Source organism: Emydura macquarii, unplaced genomic scaffold (assembly GCF_026122565.2).
Source record: "Emydura macquarii macquarii isolate MOO-44397 ecotype Brisbane River unplaced genomic scaffold, CSIRO-AGI_Emac_v2 contig_3506, whole genome shotgun sequence".
NCBI lineage: Eukaryota > Metazoa > Chordata > Testudines > Chelidae > Emydura > Emydura macquarii.
Window position 1 is genome coordinate 8,338,886 of NW_027133643.1, and position 24,098 is coordinate 8,362,983.

A 24,098-nucleotide genomic window follows, 5' to 3' on the forward strand; every position below is an offset into this window, starting at 1 on the left:
TCCTTCACTCCGATGCCTCCATTTCCCTAGTGCTTATTTGTCATAGGATAGCTGTAAGAGCAGCCTTGGGGAAAATTCTGGACTAGTGTCACTCCACCGACTTGATTGCTTGTGCTTTTCTCTTTTGGGGCTGGGTTTTCAAGCATGCAGCCTCCTTTGCCAGGTGCTGTATTGACCTGCAATTGAATTGTGGATGCAAATCAAATAGCGAGAAATGCAAAGCTTTAGAATAATACAAACCAGATCGATACAAAATTTGTAATCACTGTACTTTTTCACGGTCGTGTATTTCTACTTACAGCAGAGAGGCTATTTTAAGGGGGAAAATATAAATTATAACAGGAAATTTTCTTTTAGTTTCTTCTCGCTGTTCGTTCATTTCAAATACAGACTATAAATTCCACACAGCCTTGGTAGTTAACTGATGGAGTTTGTAATTTATAGACTATGTAATCCCAAGCAATGGTTGAGTTAATATCACTTATTATAGAACAGAAAATAAGGGGGAAGTAGCCCTTTTTTACATAAAACCTGGAGGCAGTTTTTATCAAAAAGGATATCAAACTTTCCTTTGGCGAAAGGATCATAGCCAGCTGGTGTATAGTGGTTTCTGAACCCTCATGTGTCTATGGGAAGAGAATGCATTATCTCTCTAGAAATGGCACCTCTGAGGTGTTCTTTAGGAATTCAATTAGTGTAATATCTACATAATCTAGATGCATATGTAATAATCTAATCGCATATGTAAACTCAGTGATGGGCCTAAGTCGATATGATCAAAAACACTTGGGGTGAAATCCTGACTCCATTGAAATCACTGGGAGTTTTGTGATTGACTTAAGCAGAGTCAGGAGTACACCCAGTGTTTCCTGGTGGACCTGACAATTGTCAAAATGCTTATTCATATGTATGCTCACAAGAGAGTGAGAGAGACCTAGGTTTCAGCACCATACAACAGTGCAGGATAACAACGGCCTGGTACACAAGAAGCTTGGTTTGATTCTTGACGTTATGATCTTCGAAGACACGTTTTCTTACACGTCCGAAAGCTGCTCTGGTGCATTGAAGGTGCTGTTGAATTTCCTCATCACTGTTCGCTTTCTGCAACAGATAGCTGCTCAGGTAAAGGAAGTGCTCTTCGAATGCCAGAAAATTGACTTCTGAAGCAGGTCATGTTCTCACAAATGAGCCATGGCCAACAGACGAGGGGCGGGCAAAATAAGCTCTTTAAAGATACCCTCAAAGCCAACATGAAGAAGTGAAATATTGACATAAACTCCTGGGAAACCCAAGCCTTCAACCGACCAAAATGGAAAAGGACCTTGTGGACAAGATCCCAGTATTTTGAGATTAGAGAGAGACAACAGGAAATGGAGAAACAGGAAAGGAGGAATGTGTGCACCATAGCCTGACTCAACAATCCAGATCTGCCTCTTCCATTGGAAAATGTCTGCCCCAGTTGTGACAAGATCTATGAATCCCGGATCTGTCTCATTAGCCACCTGCAGATCCACCAGTGATAACTGGCTATCATTTTATGGAAGACAATTAACCTTGAACTCTGAGGGATCACCAAGTAAAAAGTATGCTTAACTATTTTCAGCATGTGCATTTGGATTGGCAATATGTAAAAGTATTTATTGATACAATAACAAAAGATACTATAGAGCATACCAGATTAAAACACAGGCTCAGCAAGACAGGCAGTGGCCAATATGCCATCACTACCCTTCTGGTCCACCTGTCCCATCCCATTCCATGCATAATACACCTACCCAGATGCACATTGGTGTGCATAGGGGGAAAAAAATTACCTGCTGGCCTTACAGGTGATCCTTACTTAGCCCCTGACATGTAAGAGCTGATTAGTTTTATTTAGAATAAATGGTTAAAACAGGAAACTAAGAATCAGGAAAGCTGGGATCTGTCCTTGATTCCACCAATAACTTGCTGTACGACCTCAAGCAAGTGATTTAAACCTCTCTACATCCATTCTGCATCGATGAAATCATTACTTACCCACCTTGTAAAGAGCTTGGAGATCCTCAGATGGAAAGTGCTAAGTGCAGCTCTTATTAGTACAAATATTATTGACCACACAGCCATCCGGCACTTTGTAAAATCTAGCCACAGTATTTGACTAGCTAGCTTCCTGCAGTGGCAGATTCCAAAGACTGACTATCCTCTGGTTTTATTCCAGTATTTGTTCAATGTTGTGGTTGGGGCACTGTGATGGGAGGCCACCCTGGGCCTGAAGAGGTTAAAGGACAATACTGGGCCCAGTGGCCTGCCCCTTCAGGCCTGGTGAGCATGCCCCAGCTGGATGAGCAGGTTAAAAGAAGCTCAGATGCCCAGGTGAGAGGGAGAGGTGTACCGGTTGGAAGAAAGACAGGCCCTGCTCCTGGAAGCCAGTCAGAAGACTGAGCCTGAGATGGGACCACAGGGCCGGTATGGCCCCCAGGCAGTGCCTTCTCCAACCCCCCTTTGAGAACTGTTGGGACTGTGCCCCAAGCTGAAGGGGAATATAAGTAGTAGTGAGGCAGGCTAATAGTTTTGGCGTGGAGGACTCTGTCGGTATGGCTCCCCGAAAGGGCCCTGAGCCATGACCCACTTCCACACCTGGTTGAGAGCAAGGCCCCGAACTGGACCAAGATTGTGATGCCTCCAGCCTAGCGGTGGGGGCCAGACATCACTACCCCCTTCTGCTTGTGAGACTGGAAACTGGGCACATTAACCACTAGGACACCTGGCCCTCTGAGCGCTGTACTGCAGGCACTAATACCAGGGCAGATCTAGGCTCCTGTTTGGGAAACCAAAAAGCCTGCAATGTTCTGGTTAGATCAGTATGATTTTTTGGCTCTGTAACACTGAACCGTCTGCGGGTGTTGCTCTAATGCTGTGCTATGAAATAGTACGGCCCCTGCCATTTTTGTTTCCCTCGGTCATGAGATGATGAATCCAACCAACTCCAATGGGACTATGCATGTGAGTCCCCCAAAATAAGTACCCACTACTACAAAGCGATCGTGACTCCTATAGGAGTCCTATTGATTGCAGCATGACTGCCCAAGAGGGTCCTTTTTCAGGAACGCAGGGGTCTGTCTCCAAAGCTGACTTTGCTTTGACCTTAAGCAGGTCAGGATGGAGCGCTGCACGAGTCCTAGAAGATGAGGGCAGCTGTGAGCTACATTGCAGAACTTCATGAGTTACATTTGGCTTCTGGAACACACTTTGGTCTGCCTCAGTTCAGGGAATCATTACTTCAGAAAAGGGATTAAGAGATCTCTTGTAAAATATCACTTTATTAAAGGAGTCAGCTCCACGAGGATGTGTGTAACATTTCCTCTAATTAGCATAAATAATAAAAGATAGTCCACTCTTCTCCAGATTCTTAATAAGAAAAAGGAACAGATTTTTCCCTTATTGAAGGGTCCATAGTACTTTGTTCTCATGACTGCTATATAATGAGATTGAACATATTTTAAAACATCTGGTCTGTTAATCTGAAACAAAATACATTAGTAATGTTCTGATTGGTTGGTTTTTTTTAAACACTACGTTCTTGTTAAAAAGTATGTTAAATTAAAGCAGGCATTTCCAGCTTGTATTTATCTTTTAACAGGAGGCCATGGAGAGAATGGGAAAAATCGGGAAAATTGTGCAACCAAACCACAGAGATAAAAGGTAATCATAATTTTTAAGTATCCATTTAAGAGAGTGAAGAAACCACTTCAACCAAAGTAAATGTCCATCTGCTTGTAGCCCTATTTGAGTGCAGTCATGTCTGCGTCCCTATTTACAGTGGATGTTAGCAGGGAAATGTCACAAACAGTGTGAAAAGACATGGGATAACATTTTCAAAAGTGCCTAAATGATTTAGGAGCCTACACCCCATTTTCAGAAGTGATGCAGGCTTCTAAGTCACTGAGGTGCTTTTGAAAATTTTACCCCTGGTTAACGAACTAACTGTATAATATCCATATACTACAACTGTCTTCCAATGAAAGACAAGGACGCTCACATTTCCGAGGTGCTGAATTAGTTAAGGCCCTGCATTATAGTGCTTTATATGTTATACTGGAACTGCTGCATTCCAACTATTTATTTCTGAGGCACCATACCATCAAAACGCTGAGCTATTCCACTGAGTAAAAATGCCTAAACCTTATCGCTGTGTTCCAGTTAAACGAGAACTGTGGTAGCAGTAGCCTTAAACTGGCCAGAGGTTCTGTAGAGCCCAAGATGAATGTGTGGCTGAAGAGTGTGAGCTCCACCTGCAGGCCTGTTGGGAGATCTACAAGTAGACTGATAGCTTGATTTTTCATCCCACTGAGCAAGCGAAATAAGTTTATTCCCCTCTGTTGCTGCTTGGTGGTAAAATGCAGCACAAAATCAAAATTTTAAGAACTTTCAATCAGAGGGAGCAGAACATTTTTCTGCTAGAGAGGAACTATAAATTATTGTATGCGATGCAGCAACTGCTTTAGTTTTTTCCAGGTTGTATGGCTTGTAGGATGAAAATCCTTCTTTTCTCTTCTTTGTTGGCAGCTGGAGAACAAGGAGTAACCAGTATCTCTTAGCATGAGACAGCACAAAGAGCAGGGAGGATTTGACTAAATGTAAGGGAGGCATTAGTCATGTTTTAAAAGGATTAGACCCTTGGGGTCTAATCAAAACACAGCAAAACACATGCCACTAAAACTTGTCATTTATAACTGAGTCAAAGCCACTTCTGGTGCTTCCCTGGATAGAGTAAACATGCATACTACAAAGTATTTAAACCTCCTTAAAGCTTTAAATGTGTTGAATTTAATTTTTTACACAGATTTTATGACAAGAAGTATGAAGTGTTCTTGAAACTTGTTGAACATCAGAGAGAGTATAAAACCATCATGCAAGGGGTATAATCAACAGTCACGTAATCTGGGAACCACAGGATTCACAGATTTTCCAGAGGTTTACAAATGAAAGTTCATAGTAATTTCATCTCGTTGTGTCATTCAATTTAGAACAAAATTGTACTTTCTAATCTTAATTAAAAAAATCTAATACGTTCACTACATGCTGCTGCACTGAGTGATCCTTCAAGCTACTGCATGCCATTGAACTATAGATGACCACTGACTCCAGTTAAAAAAAACCCAGACGTGAGTACACCAGTGCGAACATTCAGGTAGCGACCATGAGCTGGAAAAGCACAAGAAATCAGTTAATTAGCTCACCACGGCAAATTGCTAATGGCTAGGACAAAAAGGCTGTTGCATTTTTAACATCTGCTCTGCCGTACTATTTCATAAGATGACTAGCAATGCAAATCTACTGCTCTGTTTAATTCTAGCTCTACTCACCTGCTACAGGTAAGACTGACATTGAATTTTCATTGTAAACTCCTATGGTCTAGGGTTTATCATTTGATGATAGCATTTCTGTCTGGGTGCTGATATTTTGGCCACGTGTTTATGACCTGGAATTTTTTTTTTCTCTCACACACTTCAAATTTCAAAGGAATTTCAGAAAAAAAAAAAGTTGGATGGGTTTTGTTTCTTAAGGTTGTGATTTCCCCCCTCCTTGCAGTGTCAGACACTTGGCTGTCACATAACTCAAACCATTTTGTCTTTGGCACGTGATCAGTTCTTAATATGCACCAATCATTTTGAAGAAGGAGAAACAGCCAGCCACTGATATTTTAAAGGTCAGATTATGCAGATGCAATTTTTTGGTTTAAGCATGTTTATAATGCCTTCCTGTAACTAACAGATGCTAATAAAATATCCTGTTGGCTGCTTCTCATGTAGCCTCCAGTGAAGCTCTCCAGATGAATCTGCGCACGTCCCCACATCATAGACAGGGTCTGTGTCTGGTGACACAGGAGGCATGGAATTCAGAGTGTTGATTATGGCGCCCCAATGGATCATGAGTGCAGGAGAGGCACAGGTTGGCTTCCCCCAGTCTTGTATTTTTGCCTGCACAAGAGACTTCCTGTGCTGTGTGTTGGCAACCAAAGATAAACAAGGCTCCCCTTGTGAGATATGAGGGCCCAATCCTGCAAGAATCTGAGCACCCTCCAGTTACTTCACTAAGAGTCTCATAGGAGAAACATTCTATTACTTGTCCATGATCTGTGTATTTGTTATTGTTTTAACACCAGTGCCCAGCAAATTAGGGCTTTAACCCTGTTTCAAAGACAAAGGAGACAGCGCTCACCATGAAGAGAGAAACAAAGGGAAAAGAGAGAGAGGTAGCGTGGCAGCCTTAAAAAGCACAGAACAGACCATGCAAACTAATTATGACTCTATTCTAGATCACCAGTGAAAACATTTTTAACTCCTAAACTCTCAGCCTACTGTTTGGCCACTCTCGCACTGAGCCTTGCTATACGACAGCAGTAACCAATGGTACATTCATACAACATGTGACCCCAACTTTATGCACTTGGCTTAATAGAAATTTAATTCTTTAGTAATGGCAGAGATAGACCATAATTCCAAGTTAAGTGCAAACAGGAGTTACCTGATGACACAATTATACTCAGGGCACTTTAAAAATAACAGCCAGTTTCTTTAAATAATAGTAATAATAATAATGTTAGTAGCCAGTGCTCAAAAACATCTGGCAACTTTTTTTTAAAAAAGGACACAATATACTTCCTGCCTTGGAGCTCATGGAAAAGCAATTGCTGCCCTCTCTGAAGTACCCATACTAAGGAGGATTTCTCTATATATGCTTTCTGAGTTCAGGGACGTAATTAAAAATAATGACAGTGGAAGGGTTTAAAATGGGGGAATATAACACAGTAAATAACTGGGAAAGATGGGGTTCAATATTGGTATATCAGCATGAACTTCAAGAGGATGATAAAACTTGTGTCAATTGAAAGTATGTCACACACACAAATCCCACAAACAACTGTTAGAGACCCATATATTGTGAATAATAAATATTCATATATTTATCTATATACATTTATATACAGGTAACATGTAAAGTGTAGTTCTGTAATTCTCAGTACATATCACAGATTATATATGGACAGAACAGTGTTTTCTTGCGGTATCCCAGTAATTTTAACTACTTGCAAAAAATCCCCAACAAGCCTGTCATATGCTTCCTACTATTTATATCGTCATCGTCGTCATAAATTTGGCCTTGATCTCTCCTGCTCAACTAGTACAGCGATTTACAAGGAAACTACAGGGAGCATACGGAGTTTACAGGAAACAAATAACAATGTTGACTTTGTTAAAACGCAGAAGCACAGAGTTAAAGGAAGCTGTTAAAAATTGTACCTTGTGCTCATATATTTGAGAGTTAGATAAAGATTTGTTCAGATTCCTTGCATAATCCTTTCGAACCCTTTTTATGTCATTCTCCTTGTAGTACTTTTATTTCAATTTGTATTTTGACTGACGCTAATATTATGAACGTATTCCCATTGTCTGTTTTCACATCAAGATTGCACTCGTTAAACAGATACCTGTGATAGTTTGTAATCTGATGGATGAGTTTAGTGTAATAAGCTTTGGTGTCACAAAGCACCTACAGACAACCTCTTAGAGGAATCATGTACTTGATATTTTATTCCCCAGACTACATATGAGGTGTTTTAGCAAGTTCTACAGTAATAAGACTTTCTAGGTTCTTAAGATTACATCTAACTAGTTACATCTCAGTTCTATTTTATTAAATTTTAAGTGGTTTCCTAAAAACATCCTTTTCAGATGTGAAGTGACTGGCTTTGCAATTTAGGCTTTGGGCATAGCTCCCACACACGGAGTATGTTAAGGTAAGTCACGTAAAAGGCTGGTTCACCTTGCAGAAACCTAGTACTACGTAGCTGTATTAAAAACCTAGCCTTGTAAACATCTGCACAAATTTATCAGTTAGCCATGGCAAGTGTTACCAAGTCTTACATATGTCAACATTAGAATGTTCTTCTAAAATCAGTCCATCACGTGCTGCCCCCAGAGTCATGAAGAAGTCTGAAACCAGCTGATGAAGGCCCATGAAGAAGTAAAAGTTTGAGTCTATCAGGATTCTGACAGCATGCTCTGAGTTGTAGAACTTGCCATATTGACACCTTCTGATTCAATTTGCTGGCAAATGTTAATGATGCAAATTAAAAGGAGGAAAACGACAACTAGGTCATCAACTGCTGCAAGGATTCCACAAAGAGGTTCGGGCATCACGTGAAATCGGGAAGTTAAGCACATGATGGTTCCAAAGGCGCAAACAACAATTCTTAGGAAGAAGATCCATACGAGACCACCCAGGGTGAAGATTTCTCTTAAGGCATGATTTATGAGTTGCGGCGTGTCATAAAGGTAATCTGCAAACTAAATACTCAGTTGCATTAGGTTATGAAGTGATATTTTCTCTAATTCATGTAGCTTTTTGTTTACCAGATAAGCTTCTAATCCATTTTTTTGGGCCAAAATTTCTTAAATCCAAAATTTACCTCTAAAGTCCAATTCCGGCTACTCTATTCACTTATTTTCCAAGATTTGGAGACCGATTTTTTCAGAAGAACTCAGCTCTCACTCAGATACCAAAACAAAAGACTAGACTTTCAAAACAATGCATTATGTTTGGTGCTGTGCCCTTTTGAAAACCCAGCCATAATTGTTGTACTGAATGAAGGCCTCTTGGAAATGTCATCTCGGGTGTGAGTGCTGAGTGCTTCAGACGGGACTGTATGCTCGTCTGAAAATCTGGGTCTTGCAGCTCAATCCAGGAGTCTACTCAGGCTCACCTCCAGGCATGGAGAGGTAAACATAAATAGGGACCATAGGATTGAGCTCCTATCAGCAACAGTGGGTACTGTGATACCCCGTAACCCTTTAAGATGACCAATTTTTCTATATGGTATGGCACAGGCAACCACTAGCTCCTGCTACACTCCGTTGCCCTGTTCATATTCTAAACTGTTCAACTATGTACCGGTCCATGCCTGGAGTAAATATACAGGAGGAAATATACTATTTGGATTTTCTCTTGGTCCTTTTAATCACTGCTGGTTTAACAAATTAAGGAAAACTCTTAACCTAAAGAAATAACCTTCAACTCCCTGGAGCCTACTAAAGCCCATAGGCTAAAGTAGGATCCATAACCCTTAGCAGGCCTCCCATCAGGACACAGGTGGAGAGGAAGATCTGCCTAGGCAATTTGTGCTGGCGAGCAAGGAATGAGTGTGCCTTACGCAGGACATGTATATCTAGCCTTCATCTTACACAGCTATTCCATTGCCTCTTGAGCCTCCAGACCTGCTGCGATTTTGGCCTTCATGGGTAGTTTACGCTGCAGGTGATGTGAGCAGCCATGCTGGCTCTACCCCAGAGAGTTTGGCCACCTCTGAACAGAAAGATGATGACAGTTCCTTTCTGGTTTTGGCTCTGACTCTGAGGCAAACCCCTAGAGGCAAACTGAGATCTTGCGGTTCAAAGATGAGCCACATATTCCAGTTTGGCCCCTCTCTAGCTCAGTTTTCTCTCCCTTGCCTCATATCCCCACTTGATTTTCCTTCTCTTCCAGAATGACTGAAAGGTGCCCCACTGCGGAGGGACCTACGCACCCTGGTCAAAAGCACCTGCTGTGGGGCACCTGGCTAATAGGAATGCTGAGCCCTGCTATAACTGACATGGCTTCTTTACAGAGCTACAAACAATGTGAACCCCAAACTTGGACAAATTAGTTTTTGTTGTTCATTCTCTTTCAATCCACTGCAGCTCGGCACAGGGCTAATTAAGCAGAGGTAGAAATATCCATACTTACAGGTCGAGGTTGTCCAGAGAAACGCTTGTTGTAATGTCTGATGTCACGTACAATCTCTTTGCTTGTCTTATTTTGTTGACTTTCACAAGAGGCGTTATACAGAAGAATCACCTTCCCACGAAAAACAAAACTGACCATTAGAACCATATATCTGAATGTAAAGCAATGCAGGTCTTGCAGCATAAAGAAAAAAACTCTTCTGCAATTTATTATGCCTTTCAATATCTCTGTCACAAGGACCTTTGTCTGGCTCCAAGTTTCACTTCAGTGGGTCCATTTCCTACATGCAAACCCTCTCCTTCTGAAAGGAGCATATGTTCCCTCAATATAATATGCAGCCTCTGGCAAGGGTCAGATGAGGATAAGAAGTTCTATCTTGGTTTTATGGAATATTTATACTACAGAGTGAACAAACTATGCGGGGGAAAAACACCAGAGGCACATTTAATATTTTACAGCGTTCCCTGATATGACAGGCATCAGATGATAGAGGCAAATGACTGTAGTGCCATTCAAGCCTAAATGGGTTTTGAGATACTAGAAAACAAGAGGCCATACAAATATTACCCTTAATTCACTAACTGTTAAAAAGCAGATGTATAGAATGGAAATGTCCCTTACTTTTTGTCTGCAGAGAGGACAACTTATTGCTTCTAACCAGGAACCATGTTTCCAGTATGTAATTAGACAGGAACCTACAAAGAGAAAAATTGTTATATTAAGGCATATGGTATGGAGAATATGTCGGTAACACAGATTTACAGGGAGGCCATCTAAGTTAAGAGCCCCCTTTCCTCCTATTATATCTGCCTAGAACCATCGAAAATGTGGCTCCACTCTGAAGAGTGAATGTGTAAAAATGGCACTGCTCCTTGTGTGTATTCAGAGACATATCTGCTTCTTTCAGGTGAGACTGAAGTAGAGTAGGACCTGACTCCAAAAGAAGCTCCATTGACCTCCCCAGGACCACTCTTTCATGAGTATGGGGATCAGAAACTGGATCTTGGTGACTAAAAAGATTTTTACTACTCTTTACTGCTGTCATCTCTGTTTAACTGCCACAGCTGCCGGATTCTGTTCTGACCTCATCATCAACAGAACTGGTAAGTAAGTTGCAATTGCCAGGCCATTGAGGCAGCGCCTCTGTCCTTTTATCGTGTCCTCGGTTTCACCTGCACAATGTCACTGAAGACAAAGGGTTGCACAGGTATAACTCAGGGTATAGTCTGAGGACAGAGCAATTGCACGAGTGCCACTGAGGGCAGTATTTAACATGCAGAAACTTTACTACTAGCACTAAGGAAATAGCCCAAAAAGCAGAAAGAGCCCAGCTTGACTTTCAGATCACAGGCTCCCCTTGCCAGACTGACTATGAAAAAAACCCATCTTTTAACTTGTAAACTGATCAGATTTGATCTGAATACCTTGTGAAAATAACTGTGGAACCTCAAAATACCATTTTGATTGTCATTTTATAGAGTTGAACTACACTTGAATTCTCTTTGTTCTTAAAAATAACCTGTACCAGCAGGTGGGCACTCATGAGCAACCCTGTAATATCAAGTCTTTAGGAACTCAAAAGTTAGGAAAACTTTCTTTTTTAGGATCATGCTTCAGAAGGGTGGCTATATGAGAAACAGTGTTTTAACTGGTGCATGTGAAGTCAGGTATGTAAATATTAGGGATGTTTCATAATAGAAATGCTATGAGGGATGTTAAATTTGGACCAAAAGTTCCTGGGTTTGGGGTTTTTTTTTAAAAGGAGCCTCACCCCAATTTCTGACTGCAATAAATATTTTACATTGGTTTCTGTTTGAGTGCAGTTTTATTTTTTTCTTCACAACCCTTCTTTCTTGTTTGCATGTGCAAAAGCTCAGTTTATATCTAAACCCCCAGGTTGTACATATCAATGCAGCCCGGCTCCAAGCTTTCGCATGTACAAAGCTCAGATAGGAAAAAATTCATGTAGGATTTCAGAAGCCACTTTGGCCATTTAAGCCCTTACCCTGCACTAGGACCCATGGGGGCAGATTTCTGTGGCCACAGATCCATGCTGTGCCCATGTCAAGTCCTTCTGAAGACAATAGGATCTCAGTGCACAATCAAACCTTAGCTTTCTAATAGCTTTAAAAAAAAAAAAAGCATCTAGTGGCAATTAAAAATGTTACATGCTGAATCATTTGTAAAAGAGAACAGGAAGTGAAAGACCCCTCTGAAGTTCAGCTATTTGTGCTTCAGTGTGTTTTCATAAATTAGACCAAATCCCATTTTAATCAAGTTTGCTACACAGCTTTTTGAGGGAGTTCACGGGGCTTCTATGAAATCCTCTCTGGTTATTGGTAATTCAAAAAAAAATATTGGTTCAAGATCAGTTTTCCTCCTAACTTCCTGAACATATGGTTCAAAATGAATCTGAAAATGAAAACTCACGGAAGAACTGTATGAATTACCAATAATAATAAATTTAGACTTTTCTGTAAATCTCCAGTTAATCTGCTTGAAAAGCTATGGGATGGCCACATTTTAAAAAAATAAAACTTTGCTTAAGAGTGGGATTCATCAAAAGTGCTCAGCATTGACCTAACTCTGTTTTGATGGAAACCAATGGGCATTTTACCATTGACTTCAGTCAGAGCAGATTTAGACCTACACAGCACTTTTTTGATGCTCCCATCTTAAAGTTTTATTCATTTAAGACATAAAAAGCAGACAATGTACAAGGGATGGTTGTATAGAAATACAGGTATTTTACAATATGTACGTTACACTGGGGTGGGATCACCTTTTTGGAGAATAAATGATGATGCACTTGGAGGAAAACAAAGTCTAAAGAAGAGGAAATAAATCTCGAGTAGAGGAAGAGATGATGATATTATTATTCACTGCTGTCTTTCCCCTCATTTGAAAATATGTATAATACAGCTTGTCTGATAATATTTAAAGTATGTTTTGGGGCCAGATAGTTTGCTCACATTTGTTCTGACTTGTATTAAATTCAAGATTTCCTTTTTCTGTGTGCATGTATGTTTTATAAAGCAATGCATGTACACCAACCCACCCCAGGAGAATCCTGAAATATTCCCATGGAGACTCGCATCTAGTGGCTGGGTCCCATGAAGTACTCCCTGATTTTGGTAAATTATTTATTCGCACTATGGTTCTTATTGTGGAGATGGCGGTAGTGTTCTTGAAACAGCTGTGCAGGGTGATCTGTAGAACAATGATGCTTTCTGTAAACAAAAATGTGGTTCTGTAATAGCAAAGTTAAGTCTTTCAGCACATTTCCATGCACTTCCCCAAATCTGCTGCTGTGATGTGTTTTCTTTCCTAAGCACATACTAGTGGTGATATGATGATATCCCAGGAGAAGATGGTCCCACAACTTTGGGTGTTTCTCCCCTGGGCCTAGCATTAGCATCTGTTGGTCTTATTCTCATTTACACGAAAGTCTCTTCATACTGTTCTGGTACTGCAAAGGAAGCTTCAAGTCTCAGTTGGGAATAAATGTAATTTGCATCTGGTTTAAGGTCCCTTGATGCTGTCAGAGAAGAATAGAGGGGCCTTGGTACATAACAATCAGTCCCACCATTTTATAGGCCTACTCCTGCTCCTACTAACGTCAATGGCAAAACTCTCATTGATTTAAATGATGCAGAATCTGGTCCTTAATTATCCTAAATGCCCTTTCAGAAAATGCAGTATAAATGTATCTCCCTGTATAAATCTTTGTTTTCATCCCTTTCTCTCCTTGAAAAATTATTTACATTTTGTCATCTTAAAGGTGCTGCTGTACTAGCCATCAAGAATGCAGTCAGCAGTCAAATTTATTCTACAGGATTATAGTCTTTATTGGGATTACCCAGGGAATAGGACTGCACTATCTGAGAGGAATGCTGCAGGCAAGGTCTATGGGACTATCTTCATACAGTTTATCCAAGCAATGCATCTTAATCTCAACCTGTCACACCCATGTCATTCCGGTCCCAGATCTCTCTTGAACACAGATTAAGCATGCAACATTGTGTGGTGTCCTTAGTTGTTTGTTCCCATCAGGATTGCTATAGGAACAATTTGCAAAAGACTAAACAATTGTAAAAATGTGTATAAGTAATTGCAAAAACAGTTTTGTAGCTGTACAGAAGGAAGCTTCCACTAAATTTAGTGGAAATTTACAGGACTATAAAATCAAGTAAACATTTGATATTGCTCTGAAGCAGCTGTGAGTGAGTTTTGTGCTGTTTATTTCACTGTGGAGTTCAATAATTGCACAATTGTTTTGCCTATGCAAATGTGGAAGTACACAGTGAAGTCTGCTAATGGACTGTTCCAGTTTTATACCAGCTTAACTCCATTTAAGTAAATATTACATCAGCGCAAAAACTGAGTTAAATACTAAGGAATCACACCTTAGTATTTAAAAAAAATTTCCCTCTACATTTAAAAAAAAAAAAAAAGGAAAATATTAAAGCTTGCATTTGTGTAACATTAAGGTTACCATTTTAAACACTCAGTCAAGACATCCAGAAGTTAAGACTCTCCTAGTAATCTTAACTTGCCTCACGACACATATTGGGCCTGATTCTGATCTCTTTTACTCCAATTTCATACCAGTGTAAATGTGATCAGAACAATCCCATTGAGAATTATGGATTTTAAAAGTACATCCATATAGCGAGACCAATTGTTCTTTTAGATATACAGTGGTAATTATACAAGACTACACAGGGAGCTGTATAGATGGATCTGAGATCAAAATTGGGTCCCATGTGTGCAATGCATGTGAATTAACATTATAAGGTGAACTTTACATTTCTTAGCTTCTGCGTGTTTGAAGTCGTAACCTTAAGATTATAGGAATGCGGGATTTGTACTCTTTGTTTTTGCATAATCTGTATTTACTTCCCTTTTGCCCACCCTATGTGTTCCATCAGAACTGATCGATGTAACACGGACTTCAGAGATGTCTGTCTCCTATTCGTTGCTTCAAGACTTCCTGGGCATTTCAGACTTTTTCACCACCTCATAAATGTGAAGGCCGTGGGCAAACAAAAATGTTGTGGCTGATTTTTCTAGAGATTTAAAATTAACAAAGATGGGCCTGATCCTACTCCCAGCGGCAGAGCTCCCATGAATTCAGTAGGCTCGAGCTTGGGCCGCCACATACACAGTTCCTGAGATTTCAGTAATGCGTGTTGTGTACATACACACTTACACAAGCACTGTGTACACTGATGCGGCAAACTTACCACAAAATAAATGTCCACAATTGGTTTCTACTGGGAAAGTAGCTGTTTGGAGGCAGATTGGGCAATTTAAATCACTGTGACAAGGAGATTGCCAATGTCTTAGAGCTTCCTAAAAGAGAAAAAAATCAAAATTCTCTAGTAGATGCATATTTTGACTGACATATTCCGTTTATTAATAATTACTAGTAGCACATTTTGTCTTCAAACAGCTTCATAAACATTAACTACACAACAGCAATGTGAGGAATCATATCAACACAACAGATGGGGAAAATGAGGCATAGAGCGGTTAAGTGACTTGTCCACTGCCACAGAGGGGATCAGTGTCAGAGGTAGGATTAGAACTCCGGGGTTCCTTGCTTCCAGTCATGTGATCACACCAATAGATCATGACACTGTCCAGGAGGCTGTAAATGGTTTAGTCCATTACATTGCCTTTGTCATCATTACTGCTAACTCAAAGCCCTAAATTCTGCCTCAGTAGTCCAAATATTCCTTTGGCCCCCCACTGCCAATGTTAATCTCCTCAATCTTCTTCAGTAACTTCTTAAACATATTGGAACGAATTGTTTAGGGTATTTGGTACTACTGCCTGCTGTGGGAAGGCATCATTACCTGTCAACTGTGTCTCGTAGGCCTTCGATAGCTAATACCTAATGGAGGGTCTCCTTTAGCTCAAACAGAGGGCACGTTTTAGAGCAGTGTGATACGAGTTCTACCCTTGTCACGGTGAAGCTCTAGAGAGAGGACCACTGTGAAGTCCTAGATGGACCATTTAGTACAATACCTCTGGAGTATCCCACCCTTCCGTTCTAACGGGTAAAGGCCATAAGGCTTAGTTTGCTTTCCAGATATTTGTGTCTAGATTACTCACTTTCCATTGCTAAAAAAGCCAATTTACATGGCATTATGTTCATCTCTGCCATGTCTGTCTGATTTAGCAAGGATACCATGAAGATGCAATTTTTCTTACTGTATAGCAAATCCTTGCTATCATTGAAAGTTTCTGCTAGTTTCACTTATTCGGATTTATTAGCTGGTCTGTAATGGATCATGAGATAGAATGTGCTTGTCTTGTATTATTTATACAGATCAATGAAATGCTTGCATTTAGGTAATCATCACTTGTCACAGCCACTCCTAGATCAGCTAGTGAGGTTAGTCTAATAACAGTGCAGTTGATCTGTCCTCCTGGAGGTAAAGCTATTCCAATTTTCATGTCTCTCCTGTTAAGTATTGGGGTCTTCTGAATTTGGGAAACTGCTTCCACAGAAATTCATCTGTTTTAAGGCACTTGTGGAAAGTGGGTAATGCCATTTGTCTTCCACGTGCTTTGTACTTTCAAAGGGTACAGATGGAAGACTAACGTCAATTCCACAATTTCATTTTGCACTTTGATCAGAAAGCAGCATAAAGTGTTTATGGCTGATGCTGATGGACAAAATTGTATGGGATTTTTTTTTTCACAGAGAAAATCAGGCAAACCATCTGATTATCTCATGCGATCACCATATGCTTGTCATACCTTATTGCTCAACAAGATGATCAGTGCCAATTTTCTTGTTTGCTCTGGATTGTATTTCAAACACCAGGTTGGCATACACTTTCCTGACAAATCAATGAACACACTTCCACACATATTTGATCTATTTATGGAAGATTTGATAAAGGGGAAAAATAGAACTTTGAATGTCAGACATCAGCAGAGCCAAAGAAACTAATGGAGATTCAATCACATTTAAAAATCAGATGTAGGTTTAATATTATTAATTTAGCTCTTCCAAGAAAAACAAAACAAAACAGGCTAACATGCATTTCTGCAAAACTCCTGATCATGAATCTAGGTATCCATTCCACAGCTTGATCTAAAATTATCAGTTCACGAGTTAATATGTTTTGAAATCAGCACCCTTTAAATAATCCTTTTATTTGCATGACAAGGATCTATAACTAAAAAGAATACAATTTAAACAAATAAAACATTAAAACTATTGACAAACTTATTTTCCTTCTGTAGTCATATTGTAAATGTGAACAGCATCCTTCTTGTACATGCTCTGTGTGAGATACATGAATTACTTCACCCACCACTGAACTGCAGCCACCTCTGGAGAAGAATAACAGCTCACAGCAACATAACATAACAGTTTAGGATAGGAGGTGTCATGTGTCGCACTCAGTTAAGTGACAGAAGTAATTTAAGATAGACAGAATGTAAATTACCCAATTGGAATTTGGCCAGGTCACTGGGAACAACTCTTCTCTTGAAAAAATTATGTTTTTTTTTAATGAGCACAAAGGGTGAGGCTCTCACTCAGTTTCACTTCTCATCAGAAAGGCCTCCCCAGCAGCATAGGCCCCTTAACATTATGGAAGGGTGTTAGTTCAGCAGTGTCTGGAAGGAAAACTATCACCTGACGAAAATCCAACACCACTTCATGGAGGAGCCTGGGTTTGCCTTAAAGATCTCCTGTGTAAGCACTGACCAGGTTGCATCCTGCTTAGCTTCTGAGATACCGACAACATGCTAGCCGAAGAAGGTAGGGAAAATGGAATTACAAACAACTTCAGCAGTAGCCCTGAAAAATGACCTCATGGTAAACAGATTTTAACACAATGTGACTTAAAAAAACACATAGGTACAGCACATTAACACATTCCAACTCCCGAAGTGCTTAATGGGGGATAATGTAAACTCTTATTTCATCAAAGTTTGACATAAAAGGGCAGATCCTCAGCTGATGTAAATTGTCACAGCTCCATTGATGGAACTATGACCAGGTACCTCAGCAGAGGATCTTCCCCAGAGTCCATAGCCATTGTTTACAGGTGTTGCCTATTTTACCTAACTGGATTATATATCAACCCTTTAGTTTGAAAAGTAATAATACACTCACTTCTTTAAGCTTTGTCTTATACAAAAGCAGAGACCAAATGTGTTTCCAATTATGTAACTGAGATACTGAATCTAGGGAAACTCAGCATTCCCCCACCGTAACCAATGGAAATTCTGAAAATCTCTCCTGACCTCTGGAACCTCAACAAGTATAAACTGCTTGGCTATTTTACATTGAAATATGTTTTTAAAATAATGAACTTACGATATGATTCCTTGGGGACAAATGTTTATAGTCTTTTTCCAGATGACTCATCTTCTGCTGATTTAAATTAGCAAACCTGTAAAAAAAACCCAGAGTGTATGCCATTTAGAGAATGGTAGACTTTGATATTACTGTGTTTATGCAATATTGGTCCCAATTCCTGAGTTGAGTTATTGCACAACTGGGTGCATAAATTCATCAAGTAATAAGCTTTTTTCTAGTAGGAGCTGCCTTTAAGTGTAATATCATGTTTAGGCATTGAAAATAGGAGCAAGGCATCATGTGCATCACATTTTTAAAAAATCAGAAAGTCAGATGATAATCTGACAATGATCCCCTCATTATGGCACCCCAAGAATAGGTAAATACAGCAACGAAATTTAAATACAGGGCTACAAAGCAAACAGTTATTTATCTTCCTATGATATTTACTTATTGAACGAAGTGAGATGGAAAATTCTACTCCTGCAATGTGATCTTGCCACAGTCAGATTAATGTGTTAACTCTCTTGACCCTGACCCCGCAAGTTGTTCTTTGCTGGCACACCCCTGCACCCATACAGGCCTATTGGTTTCAAAGGGGCTCCATACAGATTCACGCATCTACCCACATGGGGACAATTGCAAAATTAAGATCTTATTTTGTTTCGTCATACATTTCACGCAAGATGACAAACCTCACATCAAAAGAAAAATACCCAGACTAGAATGGCAGTAACTTTACTGAGATAAAAGCCCTAACTGAAATCACTGGTTACTCAGAAGGCAAACAGCCTGCAAGATTTGGCCCTATAATCTAATAAACTACGTTAGCCATAAAAACAGCTTTCCCGCAGTAAAAACAAAATCTAATATCTTTTTTTGGATATGCATCTTAGAAAGGGACAGCTATGTCCTTTGGAGAGGAGACTGAAAAAAGGTAGGTATTGGCTTTTGGTAATCATTATTGTAGTGGCTTATTCAAACCCCTAGATTTTCTTTGTCTTTTGACTTGGGGAATAGGTCCATAGAAATCAGCACCTTTTAAAATAGACTAAAAATACATTGAAGTGTTTTCATTGCTTCCCTCTCCTGCCCGGCCTTTTGGAAGTCATCACATTGTATACAATTTTCCAGAGGAGGACACCTCTGACCATAGCTTCAATGGCTTTGACATTACTCTGGCAGATTCAAACACTGAGGGCTACCAGTGGAATTGCTCCAGGTTTATACTAGTGTAACGGACATCAGAATCCATCCCCGAAGGGTGCATTTCTGATCCTCCATATAAATGTTTGCACCTGCATTCTGGGAGAGAAGGCTGGGGGTTTTCTAGAGGGTTAAACAGGAGAAAACTCCTATTAAATGTTTACAAGAGAAGTATTTGGGTCAACTAGGAGGGATAAATTTAATACGTTTGGAGTGGTAAAGCTGTGATTTCCAAAGCCATATAAGGGATTTAGTTGCTTAGTTCCCATTTCAATTAATGGACAGCCATAGCCCTAAGGCAGTTTGAAAAAAAACCTCAGTCTTAAAATTTACTTCTAATTATCAACAGGTAGTGAATATGTCTTGTAACACTGGGATACCATACTGCCAGTGTTGTACATAGTATAATTATTTATGCAAGATAAGTAGATATTGACAGGAACAGATTGAAAAATACCACTTATATGCAAATGTTTTTTTTAAATCTATTTAATACATGGATATAAAAGCACTTTTTCCTATATTAATTTTCATGTATATATCTACACCAGATGTTGTAAGACTACATCCTTCCCTTTCAAAATAGTGGAATCAGGGATCTAATAAGTCTTGTCCACTTCTAAGTGCTATGATCCTGCGATCAACATCAGACAATACAGTCTAGATAACAAAAGAGGCTGCATGTTGCTGTTTCAGAGTTCCTTTCTTAGTGATATTTCTACAAACTTCCAAAGTTCAGTCTAATTATATTTATATAAAAATATGCTGGGGTTTCTAGAAGGGATCTTAGAAATCAAAGGTGATATATAGCGCTGTGTGAAAAGAGGAAAAACTGTTTTTGTTGTCACTGACCAGTAGGCGGCTCACTGATCTGCCCCAATGGGAAACAAAATTGCCTTTTTGAAAAATGCACGGGCCTGTTCTCGGTCCCATTGAAGTCAATGTTAGCAAAACTCCAGCTGATGTCAGTGGAAGTGGGAACATACCCCAAGTATGGCGTGGTATGTGAGCAACATTCAGGTATACAGCCATTGTGCAAGGGCAACTAAAAGCACACCCTTTCCAAAACGAGTAATCTGCGGCCAGTGCACTTCTCGTTAATATAGAAATAAACAGTCATCACTGGGAAAGGAAATAAAAGTAACTTAATTTATCTCACCCTTCCGATGGCATCTCTTCCTCTCCTATTACCTTTCATTGCCATAGTTAAGAATGAATGCTTTTTAATCAATAGATTATTTTCTGCTGATTAAGGCACTCCTTTTGTAGCCCAAAGGAAACCAGGGATGGTCTTGTTAAGTCTCTTGTGTGCAGTGTATGGAAAGATGACTTTAGTCAATATTACGTATTCAAGATGTGCTCTTTTTGGTTAATGTCACAGCAATCCCCTATTCCCCTGTGAACGACGTATCATATGTCTGATGCAGAGGCAAGGTTAAAGTTTAGTGTTCGATACAAGAATATAAAATAACTTCCTTATCATATAGGTATTAACTGCAACTAGGTGAAAAGTCAGTTTATAAAGGGAAATTTATATTGATTATTATTATTCACCTCAGTTGGTCCTATGACATATTTGGACTCTGCTCCTGCAAATGCTGATGGGCATGTATAACCTTACAGAGGTGAGTTGTCCCACTGAAGTAGCACTGCTCACACGAGAAAAGCTCCTTATCATCTGTGTTAGCAGGATATGGGCCGGGCTTTACGCAGTGTGATATTTTAAACTACTCACTACGGGGTTGATTACGTCATACTGCATGCATATGGATGATGGTAGAGTCTGTGATTTGCTGTGCTGCTAAAAGTGCCTGGGGCACCGTACAGGTGATGTACTGTAACTGGAACTCTGCATCTGGAGGTTTAATTGTAATCTAAGTGGTTTTGCAGGCTAAAGAGAAGCGTCTTCTAGAAGCTGGCTGGATTGTTGTAGTGATCCTCTAAAAAATGGAAATGTGAAGCCGAGAACTGGGCAGGTTTCAACAGTGCAAAGTTCTGTGGATAATTAGGCTGGCCTACTCCCATAAAAAGTGCATTGAGAGAAGCCACCGTCCTTATCTCTGACCTGAGTCTCCCATTTGTAGTTTAAAGTGACCAGTAGTTTAAAAAAAGAAACAGAGCTGCCACCTGTTTAATTTGATCTAAATCCAACATCTATAATAGGTCTTAGCAAAGGGAAAAGAGTTGGAATGCCACAAGGGAAATAGTCTGTCACTGAGCTCCGCATGTCCTTGTTAATGTAGTCTCCCAGGTTTATCAAACTAATTGGCAAATTGAATCATAATATCCCTGTTAAAACTTGACACCCAAACCTTGCAGTTTAATTCTTCTATTTGCTAGCACCATATTGCTGCTGACCCATTTGGTCTTGATATGTTTATTTTACTTAATTATTACTTATATCCCACTAGAAAGTTTAGTTAAACAAAAAGGGAATCAATTATTGTATTCTTAATATCATAAGATTAAGATTATTTTAATTTATTTTTAACATGGGAAAAACTGATAATGATTGTCCTTTTATTGCTGAACATTACCAGGAAACCAGAGTCAGCCAGCCATTTTAGGGTATACATTAGAGGGTATACATTAGAGGTAGAACAAGACAATCCAAGGCATCTGAGATGGGTTGCAGATGAATGCTAATTCTTGTCCCAAAGGTTGCCAAACCACAAGGCCTCATCCTCATCTGACACTGGTATAACTTCATTAACTTCACAGGGGTTACTCCCTAATTTGTCCTGGTGTAACTGAGATCAGAATCAGGCCCATAATATTTTGAATGGACTCCTGCAAAGAACTACCCTAGTAGGACAAGATGCAGAGCAGTAAATTGTTCAGTGACAATTAGTGGCAGATCTACAGGGACAGATCCTGTCATACTAGACACAGCTGGTGTGAATCGGAGAGCTCAATGTGTGCATCAATAGAGCTTTGACAGTTTATACCAGCTGAGGATCTGTCCCACAGTAAACTATTTCGTATAGTTGATGAGTTCCAGAGGGGGAGCCGTGTTAGTCTGTTTTGTGTCCATTACAAATCAGACATCAGGAATGGTAACATCCAAAAACCAGTCGGAGAGCACTTCAATCTCCCTGGACACTTAGTAACAGACTTGAAAGTTGCCATACTTCAACAAAAAAACTTCCAAAACAAACTTCAGCACGAAACTGCAGAGCTGGAACTCATGTGCAAATTTGACACCTATCACCTATCAGACTAGGTCTAAATAAAGACTGGGAGTGTGGCTAGCCCACTACAAAAAATAATGTTCCCTCTTTTGGCATTCACACCTTCTCATCAACTGTTGTGAATGGGACTCATCCACCCTGATTGAATTACCTCGTTAACACTTACATCACAGTGAGGAGGGCAACTCACCCATCCTTGCATGTGTATATATACCTACCAAACTGAAGTTTCCACATCATGAATCTAATGAATGGGTTTCTGCCCACAAAAGCTTATGCCCAAATACATTTGTTAGTCTTTAAGGTGCCACAGAACTCTCGTTATTTTCTTATAATCTATTATTCTGTGTGGGAAATGCATCTGATATGTTCATTTATTAAACACATTGGCCATGATTCTGATCTCATTTATGCTGGTGTAAATCAGGACTAACTCCATTGATGTCAATGGATATAATGCTGGTGTGAGATCAGAATTAGGTTCATTAAATGATGAAAAATATTTCTGAAAGAGTTAATCACATTCCATAGCCAGCACCATTATTTTAAAATGGATTGAAATGTTCTGAGTTATTTGTGTCCTGTTTAAAATGTTCTCTTTATTATAAGTATCTGAATTTTAAAATATTTTCAACCATATGATAATAGCCTATTTAGTCTAGATGCTATGAAAAGTCAGTTTTCACACTATCGTAGTTCCTATCTTTATTTTTCACCTGCAAATGGGAAAATTTAAGTTGGTTAGCAATAACTTTATAAGAACAGTCTGGCAACAGAACAAGCTGGCAAAGGAATTGGCAAAGTTGTGGATTCACCTTTACTGGAGATATTGAAGGCTTAGACTTGTCACTCATCAAGTGTATCAAACTGTCAGGGTTAGACCTCTGTGATACACAAGCTGTGGCTGTACGTTTAAAGTACAGTGCTTTTAAAACTGCTTCTGTAGATGCACATAAACAATACACTGCAAAAGCTGATTGTACTGTGCTGCAAATATGAACATATGGTTCAGCAATTGGACACAATACCTATTTGACAGTGCATATTAAGCCTGGCCACAACCAAATTAAAAATATTAGTCATCCTGAGAGGAAGGAGGAATTGGTTGATGCCAAAGTTCTCCTTTTTCAAAAACAGATTTAAGTTTGGGTTTCCAATAGTTAAAATACTATGAATCTTTTTTACCTGGAACATTTACTCTAGTACAAAAGACCACAGTAACCATTCTAATGCACACTTCCTACCTTGATTCTGGAGGTCTGCATAAAGTATGGCTTAGCATTCCTACTTCTATAGTTGTGCGAAGGGAGCTTTACTAGCTATGCCAGCTGACAGAGAAGTGTTAAGATGTGCAGTCATCTCACAGGATTCATTGAGGCAGGCTCCAGGCTAGTTAATTATTAACTGGGTTGCCTAGGTCAAGGTTTTGTTAGATTGTCTGAATTCCACTAAGGAAAGAAACCTCTTTTCAAATAAAGCAACTTTGTTAAAAGTCTAGAGGACTCCCCGGGGATAAAAAATAAATAAATAAAAAGCAAAGGGTTATTTAAAACATGATGAAAAAAATACACAAATGTTACTGCAATATTGTATAACTATCTTCA

General features: G+C 39.5%; 2 protein-coding genes across 11 annotated transcripts in view; one reads left to right on the forward strand and one right to left on the reverse strand.

Moving 5' to 3' along the window:
• FGGY (FGGY carbohydrate kinase domain containing) overlaps positions 1–14,945 on the forward strand; it is a 351,678-nt gene extending 336,733 nt beyond the window's left edge. For 7 of the 10 annotated variants that reach the window (XM_067535446.1, XM_067535439.1, XM_067535447.1 and 4 more), the window contains 2 exons: positions 3,623–3,684; positions 4,826–5,060. In XM_067535446.1, coding sequence (XP_067391547.1) covers positions 3,623–3,684; positions 4,826–4,907 — 144 coding nt within the window. In that variant the 3' untranslated portion in view covers positions 4,908–5,060. Of the gene's footprint in view, positions 1–3,622; positions 3,685–4,825; positions 5,061–10,675; positions 11,916–13,549; positions 13,906–14,699 lie in introns of those variants that run through there. The other 3 variants (XR_010917523.1, XR_010917522.1, XM_067535443.1) reach the window with 3 other exon arrangements.
• On the reverse strand, positions 6,117–23,847 carry LOC137144943 (E3 ubiquitin-protein ligase RNF170-like). Its single transcript, XM_067535450.1, has 6 exons — positions 23,739–23,847; positions 18,116–18,191; positions 15,015–15,123; positions 10,390–10,463; positions 9,769–9,879; positions 6,117–8,333 (listed from the first exon to the last, which is right to left on the reverse strand). Exons 1-6 carry the CDS (start codon positions 23,774–23,776, stop codon positions 8,028–8,030), a joined length of 714 nt encoding a protein of 237 aa, XP_067391551.1. The 5' UTR covers positions 23,777–23,847; the 3' UTR covers positions 6,117–8,027.
• Positions 23,848–24,098: the final 251 nt, after the last annotated feature.

Excerpts from the sequence above, each read along its gene's own strand:
- LOC137144943 (XM_067535450.1), bottom strand. The coding sequence starts at position 23,776 with ATGCTAAGCCATACTTTATGCAGACCTCCAGAATCAAG. Across the intron at positions 18,192-23,738 it reads TGCAGACCTCCAGAATCAAG|GTTTGCTAATTTAAATCAGC; the intron begins GTAGGAAGTGTG and ends TTTTTTTTACAG. Across the intron at positions 10,464-15,014 it reads TTGTGGACATTTATTTTGTG|GTTCCTGTCTAATTACATAC; the intron begins GTAAGTTTGCCG and ends TTCTCTTTGTAG.